General features: G+C 32.1%; 1 protein-coding gene across 2 annotated transcripts; it reads left to right on the top strand.

Annotated features, from left to right (window-relative positions):
- Positions 1-2,827: 2,827 nt before the first annotated feature.
- On the top strand, positions 2,828-13,651 carry LOC132755075 (neuroendocrine convertase 2-like). Of its 2 annotated transcripts, none has more exons than XM_060745871.1 (12): positions 2,828-3,081; positions 4,197-4,299; positions 5,532-5,665; positions 6,317-6,448; positions 6,802-6,896; positions 7,568-7,656; positions 8,920-9,110; positions 9,345-9,545; positions 9,844-9,944; positions 11,263-11,369; positions 11,693-11,849; positions 13,293-13,651. In XM_060745871.1, the coding sequence occupies exons 1-12, from the start codon at positions 2,932-2,934 to the stop codon at positions 13,594-13,596; spliced, it is 1,764 nt and encodes a 587-aa protein (XP_060601854.1). In that variant the 5' UTR covers positions 2,828-2,931; the 3' UTR covers positions 13,597-13,651. The 2 variants fall into 2 exon arrangements, with proteins under 2 accessions (XP_060601854.1, XP_060601853.1); XM_060745870.1 differs by having other exon boundaries at positions 4,197-4,295; positions 5,528-5,665; positions 13,293-13,648.
- Positions 13,652-19,606: the final 5,955 nt, after the last annotated feature.

Below are 19,606 nucleotides of genomic sequence, written 5' to 3'. Positions count from 1 at the left end.
TTATCACATACGCACACGAAAATAATAAAAAAAAGAGTACAGAAGATGCTTATTTTGGTTTGCAATCTTACAGCGATAGCTTAATTAATTCGTTAGTCCTTTATTCGTGAAGATCTCACAGTTATTTATAAAGACATGCATATGCATACGAATTATCTACGTAATCAACTTACTCAACACAGTAAGGTGACTCGGCTTGATAGCTGTGAAAATACTCTGGTACTACATTCTGTGTGTTGTCAACGAAGTTTTTTGCTAGCTTCATATCCTTTCCACATGACAGAAATAAAATTAAATGTAAAGAGATGACTGATTTATTTTGAAATCACTGATACATACGCAATCGTAACCCCTCAATAGACAAAGGCACTTGCCGAAACGGCCAAGCACATAGCCTTTAGAAATGGATATCAATTGACTTTCTACATTCTTTCTCTTTGTTATAGTGGGGTTGACGTTTCGTCTGAATGTTGCTCTCTAGTTTTTATTCAGCAAAACATTTCAATAAATGTATCCGAAATAAAATATCTTGTGGAAAACTATTTTTTTAAATTGTTACAATTAGGTAACACGTCATAGAAAAGAACATTACATCACTATCTCTACAATAAAGAAAAATAAAGAAGATAATATCATTGGAAACTAGCCACAAATCATATAGAAAGTTGCAAACAATACACTTACTATATTCCTTGTTAGATCTGAAAGATTTGTGTTAACACCAACATCAAGTACTGCTATATTATTTCGCCATTAGCACCATTAGACCAAGCTGTTGCAACGTTCATCCCAAAACCAGCGTTATTTTGATTATTCTGTAACATAAACACATGTAATAAGAAGGTTCATCCAAATATATTTTCAAAATATGTGTTAATATAAAGCTTTGACGATATTCTCAATGCATGCAGTCATTATTGTTTTTCATTTCCGACGATGTTAATGCCGAATGAAGCTTATTTTCAAATTTTTAAAGTTCCTTTACTCGTCCTGCTCACTAAGCTAGTTCTTAATTAGTTGTTCTGACTGTAAAAGCACAATACAATCTATGTAAATATATATGCCAATTTCACTCATACTAAATCATCAATCTGACTAAAGCTCAGATCTATTTATTTCTTTCATAAAAACAAATGCAAAAAATGTAGATTTGATGACGACCGTATATGTTTCGCTTTCTTTGTAAGTCGGATTTCCCGAGAAAGCTATTTTTAGCCGTGCAATTAAAGCGGTTTTTACACATCTATAGGCATTAGACGAAATATTAAAATACCGTTATCCGTGAAAGTTTAACAAATGTTGACTTTTTTGTGATGTATTTTTTTACAAATTAACTTGAAATGATAGGTCATTTTTAATAGGCAAGATTGTTTTGCCAGTTTACCTGTTGGCTATATGGACAAGGCCATGTTTGTTCTCGATATCGCTCAGTATTGCTTTCCAAAATTAGAATAAGAAACCGCATCACTTTCAATATTATGAAAGCTCGCCGATTATTGGCTTTGTGAAAGACCTCCAGAATTGACTTCTTATTTGGTCACGGTAAGATCTTAACGCGACACATGCAAGAAAGACATCTCAAACACTATGTAAAGTTTTGAACCGCAAACACCGATTTCAATTTACACATTGATTTTATTAAGGCTTTAAGAGGTTAAGAAGGAGAGATTACCGTTACTGCATGAAGCAGAATAACTAACGTCAGGCACCTTGTGAACGCGGGAAGCTAAACCGTGATGTTACCATGTAAAAACGGAATCTATCCTCGGAGGTCATATTAGCCCATAAATAAATCATATAAAGTAATATCTGATTAATTTCTTATTTGATCCTCGTAAGTTTAAGACAGGGACTGCGTTGGTAATAAACCTGTTTATGTTTACATGTCTAGGTTTTATGGGTTATCTTGGGTGTATAAAAACCTTATTCATTTTATATATTGTTATATCTTTAAAAAAAAATAGTTGTTTTATTTTAATATAACCTATAATATCAGCTTTAGAAATATTCACGTAATGTATGTCAGACGATTTACTTTAATCATATTGAAATTGTGTATGTGACATGTATACACCAATAAAGCCACTACCTCTGGTTATACAGAAAATAACTTATAACAATTAAACAGTTTCCTTTTACAACCAAAAATTTAAGGTCAGGTAAGCCTTAAAAGGATGGATACGATAATTATTTTTCAAAAACTATGTATATTAAGTGGTCTAAAACTGTTTCGTGACTCATTGGTCCTTTTCGCTAAAATAGAGATAAACAAAATCCCGAAAGAAAGCCACCAACACGTAAAAAATTAAAATGTTGCAGACTCAGTTTGATTAAACCTGTTCATGAATGGTAGTGGTAATTGCAAGCTAAGCCATCTTTTGCCTGTTTTTTAATAAGGAATAAGTACAGTTGTAGTGATTTATTGTTTTGTACGGCAGTCAAAACACCACTTTATATAACATTTTGCGACCACCTTTTTGGAAACTGTCCGTGCTATTTACTAGTAAGCATCATACACGTTCTAACTTCCGGCTTTATGTGCTTTTAATTGCTATAAAGAGATTCATATTTTGTGCGAAGCGCTCAAACATTTAACAACATATACTGCAATAAATTTAATTTATTTTCATAAATTTTTTTATTCTGATTAAAAACTTGAAATAAAAACCCGCATGTTAAATTACATTTAATATCATCTGCAAATAAAATACGTTTTTGCAAGCCGCAAAGTAGATAATAATGTTCAATATCATTGTTTACTTAACATATCTCATCATGCTGTGTTTGAAATAAAAATGTATATAAATCTTGTTACTTAACTTTTTGTACTTAAATGTTGTAATTGTCGTCGGATACTAACAAAAACATATAACAAACGAGTTATAACCGACGAACACAGGAGTACAATAGCACAATACGTATTCTACTGTAATGAAGATTGTCAGACATTTTTGTTTTTTTCTTTCCTTTTGGTTCATGTCAGTTAATGGGGAAACAAATAGATTTGTATTTAAAATTAAATCTAGATTCCATGAATTCGAAAAACTTCTGAGTGTGTACAACTTTACGGATATGCTGAAGGTAAGTTTCTTTCAGATTCTTTATTAGATTTACAATCATATTCTTTTCATATGCAGATATTATCTTTAAACAGTAACGATGGTTTTAATTCATAAACATTATTGTCTTGATTTAAACAGTATGAATATCAATGTAAATTGAACCAATTATAAGTGTACTTAAATTTAAATATTAGATAAACAACTTTTATGTCAACAGGTGAAATGTTTTATCTTAATACGGAAAATATATTTTCAAGATGTAATCAGAATACCCAAACTGAACAGGATATACACGTTCGTTATTCAACAATAAGATGTGCAGAACAGTATTTGAACGAAATATAATCAAGTTTGACACACGATTAAATAAAACTTAAATGAAACTTAAAGTTGACATACATAAACTTGTACAGTTTTTAATCGAAATTAATTATTTTATGTTCTATCTGTCATTATAATCACGATAATGTTTGTTAAAATGATAAACAAAATGCGTATCGTTTAAACGCCGACCTAATAACAAGTAAACAATTTATCGGCCGTTAGATTTTAAACATTTAATTTGATTTTTTGTGATAAGGTACCACACTTTGTTCGTATGTTACTGTTCTCAACAATGGTTGAAGAAACATTTTCGATTGTGGAGTACTTAATCTTTAGGACTGTTCCTACCGTACCCAATAAAATAGCTTTAATAAAAACAAAATTATGTCCTAACATATTGTGTACAATAAAATGGCATAAATAAACCAACATCTTCAAAAAATATTTATGTAAAGAGCCGATAGAACCGCATTTATTTTTGCACTTCTAAAATCAGCGGACATGATTCTTTGTATGTAGCTATTGTTTGGAAGGAATCAAAATTCGTTAATAAGCATAAATAAATTTTTAGCATTCTTATATTTGTTCTTTCTCATCTCTTCGTAATTTTATAACCTAATATGCAATTCACGGGCAGCATTCTCCACCATAAAATACTTTCGGGAATTATATCCGTCCGTATCTATTTTCTTTTACATTCTTTCAAGTACAATTTTGTTTTAACTTATATGTTTACAACACAAACCGTAATTAAATGGCTTTACGTTTGTGTTCATTTTGGCCTGTATTATCACTTTAAATAAATTTCAGATAACTCCAAGCGTATTTAGTTTTAAATATGACGGTTTTGAAAGTCGAATAAAGACAGAACAAGTGTTAACAGAAGTGAAGAGAGATCTTGCAGATGCAGTAAGTATTGACTGTTCTAGTTTACATTACAGAAGGGATCCATCAAGTGAAGAATAGGTAACCGGGTGCAGTTAAACATCTAACAGTAAGAACTTCGCCCTTTCACCAGCGCGAAGAGGCGTCATATTACTATGTAGTTCATTTGCGTTTGCGTTTAATAACGATGGATTTTCCAACGTAAGCTGTTGTATTGAAACAGGTGTATCATAATTTCATTTCGTTCATTTCAAAATTATCGGACGTATTGGCTGATCCTGACACCGTTATTCATTGTTCTGGTATAATTATTAGGTGAAATTAGTTGTCATCACAAACGTTTAATCCGAGAACAACAGCGAGTAGTTTACCATTCAGAATATGCAGATATTCTACTTTTGGATTCGCATAAAATACAAAAATGCTCCGTCGATAATTATTTTCCATTTTCGTAAATGTATGCGATTACTGAAGAGTAAAATATTATGTCGCATTTCAAATTCAAATTCAATATCAATTATTAAGATGAATTGATAATGTTCATATAAATTTAAATGTATTTTCCGTTTAGGTATTTTTTGTTGTTGGGTTGAGAAATGTGAGATTCGGGTAAAGTTTAAATGCAATAAAAACAACGGACGGTTACACTGGACAAAGTTAATTATTAAAACTAGTCATTATGCTATTTGACACGGATTATTATGTTGATGAACATTTAGCATTCTCAAATTCAATAAATAAAAATCTGTTCTTATGAAATAAATCATAAATCTTATTAAAATATATCATATTTGATAAAAAGTAAACGCACAAAGAGGAAAAATGTAATGTTAAACTTTATAATAAAACGACAAAGGCAATAACTTATACATCCAAGTATAACGTAAGAGTATAACTTACATTAAAGATACTTCCTTATTCAACTGATAACGAATAGCGTCATATGTTTTTAACTCTACACACAATAGGAGGCCACAATATGAAAAATGTATATAGTGTCATAAAAAATGTTGGCAGTTTTTTTTTGGAAAGGACAATTTTTACTTGACCTGTAATAGGGAATACAGACGACAATACATAGTTTGTACAGTTTTCAAATAAGACATATTCAGTAAGAATTTTATAGATTTCAATAAATTTCTCCACTAAAATTTTTAACTCAAATATGATAGTATATCTTTAATCTCATGTAGAATAAAACTTTGTGCATACTATAATACCTGCATGATTTTTTACTACTAACATTTCTAATTCAGATAGTTGAGATCGAGCAAGCTAAGGTATTAACTATCGGAAAAAATTGGATCCTCGCTGATGAAAAACACGAAGGGGATGAACAAGATGTTATTGGTGATGATGTCAATTCAGAATTAGCTTATGATACTACAAAAGAGGTGAGCAGCAAATATAACGTCATTGTTGAATATTGAACCTGGCTTCAGGGAATGAAATAGCTGTTATAGAAAATACTAATGAGAACTCAAGACATGATACTGATAATATAATTGAGGTTCACTATTTATAATATTCTCAATTTTCTAAGGAGTCGAGCCATGATCACTCAAAACTATTCAAACGAGTTTTTCATGTACATTTTGCTGGCGTATATCATTATCTTGCCTAGAAATGAACACAAGCACGCACGCATGCACGCATGCCCGTGCACACACTCACACACATATATATACACACACACACTCTCCCTCTCTGGTGCTCTCTCGACCTGTGTGCGTGCGTGCGCGTGCATGCATGCGTGCTTGTGTTGCTTTCTAGGCAAGATAATGATATACGCCAGGAAACTCTCTCTCTCTCTCTCTCTCTCTCTCTCTCTCTCTCTCTCTGTGCATTAAAAGCTGCTTTAGGGAGGATTTCGTTGCATTCATTTAATGCTGTTCTTTCTTGTTGATCTTTGTTTTCATACATTAACCAACACGAAGGAACGCTTATGTTACGTTGAGTACATAATTAACATTACACCCATATATAGTAATGTTACATATATTAATAAATTAAAGATATGTCGATAATATAACGTAATGTCACAGGGCAATAAACACAATGCTTTTGGGATGAACGTCGAAAGAGCATGGTCAAATGGTGCTACTGGTGAAGGAATCAATATAGCGGTGCTTGATGTCGGCGTAAACACAAACCTTACTGATCTGAAAAGAAATATCGTAAATATATTATTTTTAAGAACATGTTTGAATGACTTTCAATAAAAATATCTTTTTAATTTTCTGCATTATAGATCTTAAAATGAAATATACTTTTGTTATTACCTTCAACAAAGCTTAAAAAATGTAACGGCATGCCAAAAGATATATATCATTTTGCAATAAGATAATGTTATCAAATATGACTAGAAATCTCTATGATATCTATTTAATGGTGAATTTCTAAGACTAATTTGGTAAGCGTGTTTGTTAAATGAAGGAATAGGTTTGGTGGCCGATAGGTGACCTTGAAATAAGTCAATAAAATGTCATGCATCTAAATACACAATTTTACATTTCCGCCATGTGTACAGAATATGGTGCTTGCAAAAAACTTCATTGACAACACGCATAATGTAGTACCAGAGCATTTTCACAGTTATCAAGCGGAATCGCTTTACATTGTTGAGTAAGTATCTAAAAAGTAATAAACAATTCAATTTATTTTTTCCAAAATTGGCTTCTGTGTCTTCTTGAAAAATAGACAAATGATGCATTAACTTGCTGTCGATAGATTTCATTAGAAAATATACCATTTTCCTTTATCTTCAATAATATTACGACCGTTATAAATATTATAAATATGAAAACTGGCAGATCTCTTTTACAATTATTTTAATTGACTTTGGGTTAACTTTATGTCTTACTACAATGAGATTCTTAAAGGTTAGAACTTCTGATTCTTTTACAGGCTTTGGCGTTTACCATGCAGAATGGTTGATTTGCAATTTGATTTATATTAAAGTGACAAAGCGTAATTAGTGAATGCACAAGGCAAAGTCGAAATAATTTTTTTCTAATCATTTTTTTAGTCCAATTATAATGCTTCTTTTAAAATAAAAAGTCAATTCAGCTTTACATGACAGCAAAAGAAATGAGCATTATGTCACTTAAATAATTTATTATAGTTTGTACATTTTATAATTTAGGCATTATATGTAGTCATGCAATTATGTCTTAAGAGGTCTGCATCGAAGTTATAATCTTCTAATATTACATGTAAATACCCCGTTTAGTTGCTTTTGAATCATATTATTTAAGACGGGGGCAATGATTCTTAATTTAGATTTTATTTTCAAGCCATGGAAACAGATGTACAAGCGTTATTGCTGCTGAGAGAGGCAATGGAAGATGTGGTGATGGCATTGCGTACGAGGCAAAAGTCGTTCGTATGTGTTCCGCCTTTCAAAGTTGTTTTCTTCCCTGACATAAAATAAATAAGAATTCCTTGTTTCTTGTTTTTATGAGGATACTTCACTTAATTCATTAACACGTATAATCTTAACTAAAACCTAATGTTATCCTTATAGTTATGTTTTTACCAAGAAAAGGCGAAGCAACTCTACAAATTATATGTGAAGTGAATAAAGAGCAAACTAGAATGCTGAATGCTTTATGACAAAAATGTCCTTTGTAAAACGCATATGAGCTTTTGAGACAATATAATTATGATAATGAAGTAATACTTATTAATAAATAAAGTTACATTATGCATTATTTATGACATTTTTATGTAAAAATCCTCAAGTGATCTAGATAAAAACAACCCTCGCTTAACTTAAAGGTCCTCATTTTGGTTAGAGTTGAAAGAACATCATACACTGAGTCTAGACGTTTTCTGCTTTGGTCCATGTTTACCAGTTCCTTCCACATGTCTTGCCTTTATCTCTCTCAATTTCAACCAACTGCCCTGCTTCTTCATAGATACATTAACATCTTGCCTTATTTCCTCTCCTGCTGTCAGAACCTTTTGCTCCTCTCTGGAACAAACATATATAGAAGTTTATATACAGACAGGTTTTTTCAAGCTATTCACATGACTGACTTCCTGCTTTTGAAAGTAATTAGTAGATATACGAAAGTAGCTTCTGGGGGATCACTGTTTTCAATGTGTATAATTTATTCCCGTTTTACATCTCGTTGTTGTTATATTTTTCTGATCCTTCAAGGCCAGTGTTTACAATTTTATTGTTAAGGATTGAATACCAGGTAAACCGAGCTTAAGGGCATCAGTAATTGGATCTTCCATTTTCGCTATATATGAACAAAATTAAGTTAAACCAAGTTATACAATCTTCAGTTATTAGTTTCTGTGTTTCATTGGCCTTGAGTGACATAACTTTATTCAAAGCATCTTTCAATACATAAAATACACACATTTTAGTTTCAAACCAATAGATATAGAGTGTACTTATCATGAAAATAATGATAATTGCCATCAAATGTGTGATTTAATTAGCATGACAGTTTTGTTACGTTTAAATTCATCGTAACGGCTGAGTATGCTTTGAATTTACTTGTTCTCTGAATTGGTGATGTAAAGATTAATATCAAGAGAAACACATAAATGTAAATTAACTTTTTCGTTATGTCTTATAACTTTCCTCAACATCAGATTATCCTTTAATGCCGTTTTAACCTCTACATTCTAGCTTTGAAAGTATTCGAAGTCATGGAGAGAAATCATCACTTTAGAATTTCCATTACTTCGGATGTTGTTGCTGCTGGACTTGCGCATGCGCCACAACAAATTCATATCTATTCCAATAGCTGGTCCCCAACAGACAAGTTTGAACCACTAGACTTGTCAATGCGCGAAGCTATTCACGAAGGAGTTATGAATGTATATAATTTTTTTATATACCTTGTTATCCTTAACAGGCCCTTTATAAGATGGCATAAAAATGTTAAATTCATGATTAAAGAATCAAAGAGCCAAATTAACATCATTAGTAATATAATATATATAATTATGCTTGTTAGAAGACATAAACAAAACAAAAGCGTTTATCATTTCTATAAATGACACTACATCTTATAATAATATACTATAAAGATCAAAAAAACTTATCTTCAGGGTCGTGGAAAACTTGGATCAATATATGTCGTTCCGGACGGTTCAGAAAAGATTTCTGGCAGTGGATTGGCGAACAGTGTAAATACAATTACTGTAAATTATGTCGGTTTCAATGGACAGCTACCAAGGAGTCCACAAGTTAGTGCGAGCGTATTGACGTCAGGCCTAGGGGAAGGAAATAGAATCTACACCTATGGTATTGTAAGTTGAGATTGATCACATTGGGTATTTCCATAATTATTATATATAAAACGTTCGTTAAAAACATTTCCTACGAAAGAAGGTGATGAATGTAACACCCTGCATAAGACCCAAACTGATTTATTCTCATGTTGCGGCAAAAAAATCTCAAATAAAAACATGAATTAAAATTAAAAGAGTTTTTTCAATCAGAAAAAATACATATTAAACAACACAGGTAGACTAATTTACCTGTATTAGTATTCCAAATCCTTACGAAACTTAAACGGCATTTATAACATACAAATGTATTTTTCAGCTGACATCAACTTTAAACGACAAATGTATAAAATCATTTAAAGGAGGATCAGCTGCTGTTGCAGAATTATCAGCTATTATTGCCCTTGTTTTGCAAGCAAGGTAAAATTTTCTTCTTTTTTATTCATTTACCACAATCAATTTTGTAATTCGTTTCCCTGGTAAAGAATTATAGTGAATAACAAAATACCTAAACGGAAATATTAAAAATGTTGAAGGCTCGGTTTTACTGAGTGCACTGCCCCTGGTACCAACTTAAGCAGTATTTAATATTCATTCATCGAAATTATGAGAATTTAAAAAGTTAAGCATGAGGCATGGAATGGCACGGAAGTGTCACATTGAAGGTTCCATGATAACCGCCGTATGAACACATCTGCGGATGTTTCTAAATTCAAAATGTTACTATTTCACGTTTAAATGTTGAATTCTGCTTAAGCCGGTGCTAGGGGGCGTGGACGGTAACTTGCACTTTCCAGTACCGTCCATGAACAGGCTCAATCAAACCGAGCCTGCAACATTTTCAATTTTGCCGTGTTGGGCTTTCTTTAGGGATTTTGTATTTATCTATTTCATGGACCCAACCTTAAATGACATGTTAGAGCCATTCCACTAAAAGCGGCTGATGGTTCCCAAATAAGAAAGTCCAAGTGCCCAAAACGAGAAAACAACGGGCACGGCTGAATGAAAAGGAATTTGAGAGTTCATATAATTCACATGTAAACCTCGGTTGGTTTCTTATTATTTATAGCATTGCAGCAAGAGGTTTTTCGCGTGAGCTTTAACTCTTTGATTAGGGAAAAGACAACCCTTAGAATGTCCAAAACGTCAAAATAAAATAATGTTACCCATGTTTCACATGGGTGGTTTATTGACGATATTGGAAACTGCAAGCATCTCCCGAGGCCAAAAACACCGGCTTGAGCAGAATTAAAAATATAACAAGAAATATCCACAGATGTAATCATGGATTCTTTAAGCAATACGTTAAAACCATTCTATGAAAAGCAACTGAAATAATGCATGTGCCATAAAGGAGAAAATAATAAACGAACCTAAAAAGAATTAAATTGAAAGGGGCCTCATTTATTTCTTGGCTGCTTTAATGCTTTATAAAATGATGACGTAATTATCTAATATGAAAATTATTTTGGTAATTCCAAATTCAGTTGTGTCCATTTATTGCAATATAAAAGTTTTTGTGTTGAGGATTGAGGAGAGTGAAAGATGTTACATCTACGTGAACAAACTCAATAACATCGAGTCCACGATAGTCAACTACTTTTATTTAGTTTCCATTGTACCTTAGCAATATCCCATTCCCCGATGTTTTTCTATGCAAAGTGTCTTTGAAAATATAATACAAATCATTTACGACATCTTCCGCTTGGAGCTGGTTTTAAAATATTTTTGTACGTAGGCCAGTTCTTACGATGCGAGACATTCAGCATTTACTGGTTGAATCATCAACTTCAAAAGAGCTCGGAAAATCAGTTAAATTTGAGAGGAACGCAGCAGGAAAGTTATGTAAAAACCATTTTTTTATTCATGTTGCATGTAAGAATTGACGTTTTGACGTTTAATTAGATTAAGTTTTATCGGCATTAGTACATTACATAATTTGTTTAATATAAATAATTTCCGACATTAACTGTAAATTGATATTATATGTTACCCTATTAATATTATACCTAAAAAAAATTACACATTTCAAAATCTGAATATTTGACAATAATCAAGCTTACGTGAACGTAGTTTTTTATTCTTGTTGACACATTATATGAGATGAATTAATGATAACGATTGTTTCAAAAAAACAAACTGCTTTGTACTTCATTTTCAATTCTTAGTTAATTCTATAATCGGATTTGGATTAATTGACGCTGGTAAAATGGTTAACCTTTCCAAATCTTGGACATTAGTTGAAAACCTACACAGTAACACATTACACAGGCTTGGGGATGTAAGTAAAGACAGGAATACTCACAACAATTTACAATATGATAGGTATGTAGTTTAAATTTACCTATAATACGTGTATGTACATTTCATATTACAAATGTTTCTTTAGTATGGAAAAAAGTTCGTTAAGCCAACAGACCTGATTATCATACTTCATTCATTGTGCGAAGATAATAAAAGATTAATACATAATTGAACATTTTCAGATTTCATAGATTCAATTAAATTTTAACCCGATTTTTCTTTATGATATTTTATTCAGTAATATACGTTTCTTTTAAATAAATAATATTCAGGTATGATAACTAATCTTCAATATAACAAAACCTTTTTGATTTAGCGATTGACGTCCTGTTATAATGTTCTTCCGTAGTTGTAATAACTGATCTTTGATTTTGCTTCACAATTTACCATCGCTCATTATTACGTATTTTGTGATATTCTAAATATATTTTTCCTAAGCAAGAAAATTTCATTTGTAATGTTTGATCACTATTTGCTGAATATAACAAAATCATTTCACAGTTTATTGTGATACGTTTGACATGAGAAATTATTATGGTGCAAATGACAAAGTTGACTCATTGCCGCTGGTCCTTGCTGCTGAGTCGTGTGGTGGTTGCTTTCATTGAGCGCCGCCTTTTTTGTTAATCATATTTCACACAAATAAAAATGGACTTAACTGTAAATTATAATTCTTAAAAATAAGACTAATGACACAACCCATTAAAATATCTGATTCAGAACTATAAATCTAAAACATTTTATGAAACTAGTTCATCTGCCACTATGTTTCGTTTTGAATTTGTTTTAGTGTTTGTCAACGTTTAGAGTTTTGTTTCTGTTGCCTGTCTACATTTTTGTCCGTTTATTCAAGTAGAAAAATGTGTTTGCATGTGTGATATTTCTTTTTCTTTCATTTAGGAATTTAGAAAAGATGGTAAATGAATGTTGATTTAATTATAGCAGATCTGCTTATATTGATGTAATTTTGAATGCTTATATTAATATGTACGGAATATGAAACAAATGGAAAAAAATAAATAGATAAACAATTGGTTCTCAGTTAAAGTAATTCATCTTTTTAGAATAAGTGAGCTTTATGATTATCATAACAGATATTCTGTTGTCGTTATTTACTGAAATTTATAAACAAGGGAAGTGTTTTAAGAACTCATTTCCATTATATAACTTAAAATGGATAACTAGAAATGGATGCCCCCACACATTCCGCTGTTATGTAGGTCTACGGATGGATATCTTAACAGCAAAACACCGAGAAAACTTGACATCATGTTAGTTTGATTTTGAGCCTTTAAAGTTTTCTATCATTTATCAGATTGTTTTTTTTTTTTTTATTGATTCTTTCTGTTGATCTGCGATTATGTCATGAACCATTACCAATGATTGGTTAATAAACTTTATACTTATTTATTCTATTTCTTTAGTAGTAAAATTTATTTCTAATATGGGTTTCCTACATTTCAGTGAAGCAATGACGTATACAATATCTTTTAAAATGGACGAAAATAGATGCGGTCTACAAGTCCTTAAAGTAGAACATGTCATTTTATTTATGAACTACTACATTATAACTCAACGATCTTTAATGTTAAAAATAATTTCTCCAGGCGGAACACATTCAATCATTGTTGATAACAGTGATGACCCAACATTCAGTACAGATCAGTCTGATAGAAATCTAACCAGTGTCCACTTTTGGGGCGAATGTCCTATTGGCATATGGAGAGTTGTTATTCAGCTTTCTCAAGAAATAGGCAAGTTTAGCTAAAGAAATAATTTATACGCTTAATCGTCATACCTTATCATTTAATGCCATTAATGTTTTAACGGCGATTTGGTTTTTAGAACACGAGTAAATCTGAGCAAATTAGCTATACTGACTAAATGAACAGACATTCATCAGTAAATTAGAATATTATGTTTTAATTCTTCGCAGATCCCAGAAAGTTTGAAGCGGTTTCCTTGATTGTGCTCGGAACATATGATGACCTTAAGAAACAACAAGAATGTGCACAACCAGAAACACATACGAAACCTCATTGCAACTAACCTTTAGAACCTACAGAACCAGCAACAGAGAAGTCGAACAAAAAGGGAAATGAAAATGCTGGAACTCCAATATTCCTACATTGTTCAATCGTTTGGCTTGATTTATTTTTGACAGCCTTTGTTACTTTTATCATTTACTGACAGTAAAAACAAAATAATATGTTTGATAGTATACCATAAATATGAGTGTTTTACGACTTTTGTGATAAATGTTTGAATACATCATACCGACTTTTACAATAAAGGTAAATATTTGCTGTTGTACATTAAAAAGAGGAAACACCACTATGAACTTTTTACTTTTAGTCTGTAGCACTGATGACAATTAATGAAACATCTGGTTCTGTATTAATCATAAAATTATTACGATGATTAAACAAAAATTTATACACAGATGTATAATACCCATTGTAAAGGTCTAAAGAAATGGAACATAAATCTTTACTCATTCTTAGTACAAGGAATTATATTGAATTCTCCTGTTGTAAGTAGCTCAGACAATTAAATTTGGAAATCTACAATCTTATGATTAGACGGTGTCTGATATTTAATGTATTAGAAACATAACCCTTATTGTGGGTGCAAGGTCAAAAAAAACAACAAAGAATAAAAACAAGATTGCATTTGAGAAAAATGCTATGCCACCGCATTAATACAACACTACGTAGGAACAGATTTATTTTGTTTCTATACAATTTTAGATTGTCATAATGCATAGATCCCTGACCTATCTAATTCTTATTATCAGATTAGTGGTTAAATCTATTGTTAATCCAATAAAAGATCAGAGTAGGAATAAACCAATGCACTTGAGTCTAGTGAATTTGGTTGTGAAGGTCATATTTCACACAGCCTAAATTTCATGACTACATCAAACGACAACACAGTAAGTCACTTTGTCAAAATCTAGGTCAGCTGATATCAAAGTTCACTTTACATCTTAATCTGTGCACATGGTTCAAATTTCAAAGCTGTACATCAAAGGACAAGAAAGTAGGTCACATCATCAAAATCTAGGTCACCTGATATCAAAGTTCAATTTTACAACTAAAACTGTGCACATGGTCAAAATTTCATTGCTGTACATCAAAGGACAAGACAGTAGGCCACTGTCCCCTTGGGCAAGACAAAATTTTGACACAAGGGTTTAATTAAAAACAATCTTGATACAGGTCCACCAAACAACATTTCAAGTCAAATATCTAAGCTGTAGCTTTCTCCCATTCAGAAAACATTTGTTTTATTTTCTGTTTTTAATATGTGTACATAATGAGAATCACTGCCCCCGGGCAGGGCCAATTTTGACACCAGGGGAAAAATTTGAACAACTTTGTTAGAGGACCTATAGATGATATTATAAAGCAAACATCAAAGCTCTATGCCTTGTACCTTCAGACAAAAATATTTTTTTTTTACTATATGTACATAATGAAAATCAATGACCCCCGGGGCGGAACCAAGTTCGACCCTATGGCTATAATTTGAACAATCTTTGTAGAGGTTCACATCGCAAAGTATCATGCTATATATTTAACCTCTAGCCTTTGTCAATTCAGAGAAGAAGATTTTACAAGTTTTTACTTTATACATATAAGGAAAACTATCGCCTCTGGGGCAGGGCAATTTTAACACTAGGGGCATAATTGAAACAACTTTAGTAGAGGACCCATAGATGATATTATATACCAAATATCAAAGCTCTTAGCCTTGTACCTTCATACAATATTTTTTTTTCATTTTTTACTATATATACATAGTGAAAATCAATGACCCCTGGGGGAGGTGCCAATTTTGACCCCAGGGCTATAATTTGTATAATCTTGCTAGAGGTTCACTACACAATGTTTCATGCAAAATATCTTAACTCTAGCCTTTGTAAATTTAGAGAAAATGATTTTTTAATTTGTTACTATATACATATAAGAAAACATATGGCCCCCAGGGCGGGGCTAAGTTTGAAACTAGAGGCAAAATTTGCACAACTTTGGTAGAGTACCTATAGATGATATCATTTAACAAATGTTAAAGCTCTAAGCCTTGTACCTTCAGACAATAAGATTTTTTTGATTTTTTACTTTATGTATATATTGAAAATCAATTACCCCCGGGGCGGGGGCAATTTTGACCCCAGGGCTGTAATTTGAACAATCTTGCTAGAGGTTCACTACATACTGTTTCATACAAAATTTCTAACCTCTAGCATTTGTCTATTGCTAGATGATTTTTTTAAAGTTTTTACTATATACATATAAGGAAAACCATTGACCCCCGGGGCGGGGCTGATTTTGACCCCAGGGCTATTATTTGAACATCTGGGTAGCGGTCAAGCAGACAATGCCTTTTGCAAAATATGTAAGCTCTAGGCCTTTTTGGTCTTTACAAGAAGGTATTTTAAGTTTTTACTATATGTAGATATAATGAAAACCAATGACCCCCGGGGCGGGACCGATTTTGACCCCAGGGCTATAATTTGAACAATCTTGGAAGAGGTTTACCAGAAAATGCCTTATGCAAAATATGTAAGCTCTAGGCTTTTTGTGTCTTTACAAGAAGGTATTTTAAGTTTTTACAATATGTACATATAGTGAAAATCAATGACCCCTTGGCGGGGCCGATTTTGACCCCAGGGCTATAATTTGAACAATCTTGGAAGAGGTCTACCAGAAAATGCCTTATGCAAAATATGTAAGCTCTAGGCTTTTTGTGTCTTTACAAGAAGGTATTTTAAGTTTTTACTATATGTACATATAGTGAAAATCAATGACCCCCTGGCGGGGCCGATTTTGACCCCAGGGCTATAATTTGAACAATCTTGGTAGAGGTCTACCAGACAATGCCTTTTGCAAAATATCTAAGCTCTAGGCCTTTTGGGTCTTTAGAAGAAGGTATTTTAAGTTTTTACTATATGTACATATAGTGAAAATCAATGACCACCGGGGCGGGAGCGATTTTGACCCCAAGCCCCATGTTCACAAAGAAAAGATCAGGATCAGGATCAAGTGATTCTGATTTTATTTTCTTTGTTTCATATAACTAATATTGATCGTATTTTGCTAGAATTGAATGGTACATAAAGATAATGTAAAATTTTGCTGATTTGCAAAGAAACAACCCTATTTTGGGATAAAATAGACAAATATCGAAACAAATACAAAAATAATCAAATCAAAATAAGGATCATTTTTAGGATCAAGATCAATATTTGGATCAACTGTAAAATGCCCATATCTTGCAAAAATAACGATAAATTTATTCTAAAATAACAAAAACATGCTATTTCAAGTCCAGTTTTATCATGTTAATATTAAACATTTAATCTGTGAGAATATATAATGGAGATTATTTGAGTTTTTAGATTTGATCCTGATCTTGATCCTGATCCTCAAATCTTTGTGAACACGGGGCCAGGGCTATATTTAAACAATCTTGGTAGAGATCTACCAGACAATGCTATATGCGAAATATCTAAGCTCTAGGCCTTTTGGGTCTTTACAAGAAGATTGTTTTAACTATTCTTATAATTCCTTTTGGTTGCCATGGCAACCAGATTTCTGCATGGAATGAAATTCTTTGAACAACTTTGGAAGCCCTTTACCCAAGGATCAATCCTGCCAAGTTTGCATGAAATTGGACTAGTGGTTTTTCACAAGAAGATTTTTTAAGTTCACTATATAATCTATATAACACACAAACACACACACACACACATACACACAGGTGAATCGCTATATACCACCGCATCGCAGATGCTGCGGTGGCATGAAAACAACACCACCCCCTCCCGTCCAAAAAAAAACAAAAAAAACAAACAAACACAAAAAACACACAAACTCAAACAACAAGACTTGTATGTCTTAAATTCTGCTTTTTACTATGTACTTCATAAAAAAGCAAAAAATGAATTAAAAAAAAACAACATAAGAAACCCAAACAAAACAACAACAACAACAGTAAAAAATAAATAAATGAATAAATGATAATTATGATTATCATAATACTAACAATAATTATCTAGAACAACAAGAACTACTACATATGCTACTACTACTATATTAGCATATTCCCAAATTATTCTTTAATTTTACCTTTGTAAGTTTTGCATGCATAGCATAAGTGTCCATAAACAAGATCAGGGTGCCGTTTTATCAACGATCGTACGCCCGGTCGTAGCTAAGATTTGGTCGTACGACCGATCTTACGTCTAAGTCGCGTTTTATCAACATGGTCGCAGCTAGGACGTCGTAGATTAACGTCGTTACTTTAAGGCTGCTTCAGACAAGTCGTAAGTAGGCTTAAGATCTTAAAAATGGCGGCCATTTTCGCATACTTCCCGATAGGAACTTTCAAACACAAATATTTGAACAATTGAAGTTTTCAACTAACGTAAGTTTTTCGCGTACATGTTTATGTACAGTGCTAAATCTATTTTAACATCCAAGGGACGCAACAATCACTTCTAGTTTAATATGTTAATAATTCCCATGAAGAAGCTATCGTTAGTTGTAGTACTTTCATTTTAGTACATCCGACGTATATACGAGGGATGATCAAAAATAAACCGGACTGTGACTGGCAATTGAAGAATTTTCATCCTGTCACTTATTGTTATATATCACACTTAATCGGAAAACAATACCTGTAAACTGATACTATATCTAATCTGATAACGCAAATAGCTTTTCCGTAACAGCGAATTCAAAAACCATGGTAACGCACACCCGGCGCAGTGCGTAATTCGCCATGACATGAGGCGCTTTATGCTGCGTGTATTTTACAATATGGCACATTTAGATTTTAAAATACGCCAAAACGTCATGTACCATATCTTTGACGTTGTCAGTAAAAATGACTTCATGTAAACCATATTTATATTTACAATCACAATTCAAACATCACATGTTAATGAAATACTCGCGTTCAAACTATGTCGTCGGAATGTCTCGAAAATCGATCAATAGGAAAAATTTGTCAAATGTAGGACGAGAAACTGTTTAAAACGTAAAAAAAAAGATTATGGCTATCAGGGGAAAGTTCCAGAAAGCCACAGCATATTTTTTGATTAGCTTAAAAGATTAAGAAAGGATAATAGAGAAATAGAAACAAGTAAGGGAGAGCCAGAAAAAAGACTTTTTCAAGGACGTTGGTGACGTCAATCGCCAAGACGTTGAAAAATGACAGCCGATTGACTGCGGACATTGTCAACGATGTTCGACAGTAACTACGGGTCTGGGGATCTTAAAATGATAATAGTTAATGCATTAATTACATGTATTGTATTCTTGGTTTACAATTGTATCAATTATTTTCTTATTTTACGCAGTAGTGTTATGGAGAAATTGTGTCAACAATTTAACAGCCACTGTTCAAATTGGCTATAAGTTTTATTTATTTTAAGATAATGACGATTTTGATCATAGTTGTATTATTCTGTTATTTTTTCGTATGTATGATACATTATCATTTAGCAACATTATTTTACATTATTTGTAATACATAATATAGTTAATTGCATGTGCGATTTTTTCAACAATCAAGTTACAGAAGAAAATACAGGAAGTTTGCATCATTACAGGAGCTCTTTATCACCATTCATTCTATTACAATACAATATGATACCCACTTGTACAGAAATATATATTGGCAGGGGATCCACCGCATCAATAACATGACTGTACCACATATTGACCTACTCCGTGAATGAGTAAAAATCTGCTCCGTTAAGGACAATA

This window comes from Ruditapes philippinarum, unplaced genomic scaffold (assembly GCF_026571515.1).
Source record: "Ruditapes philippinarum isolate M1 unplaced genomic scaffold, ASM2657151v2 ctg268_1_1_1_1, whole genome shotgun sequence".
Lineage (NCBI taxonomy): Eukaryota > Metazoa > Mollusca > Bivalvia > Venerida > Veneridae > Ruditapes > Ruditapes philippinarum.
This window is presented reverse-complemented; position numbering and strand designations above follow the sequence as displayed.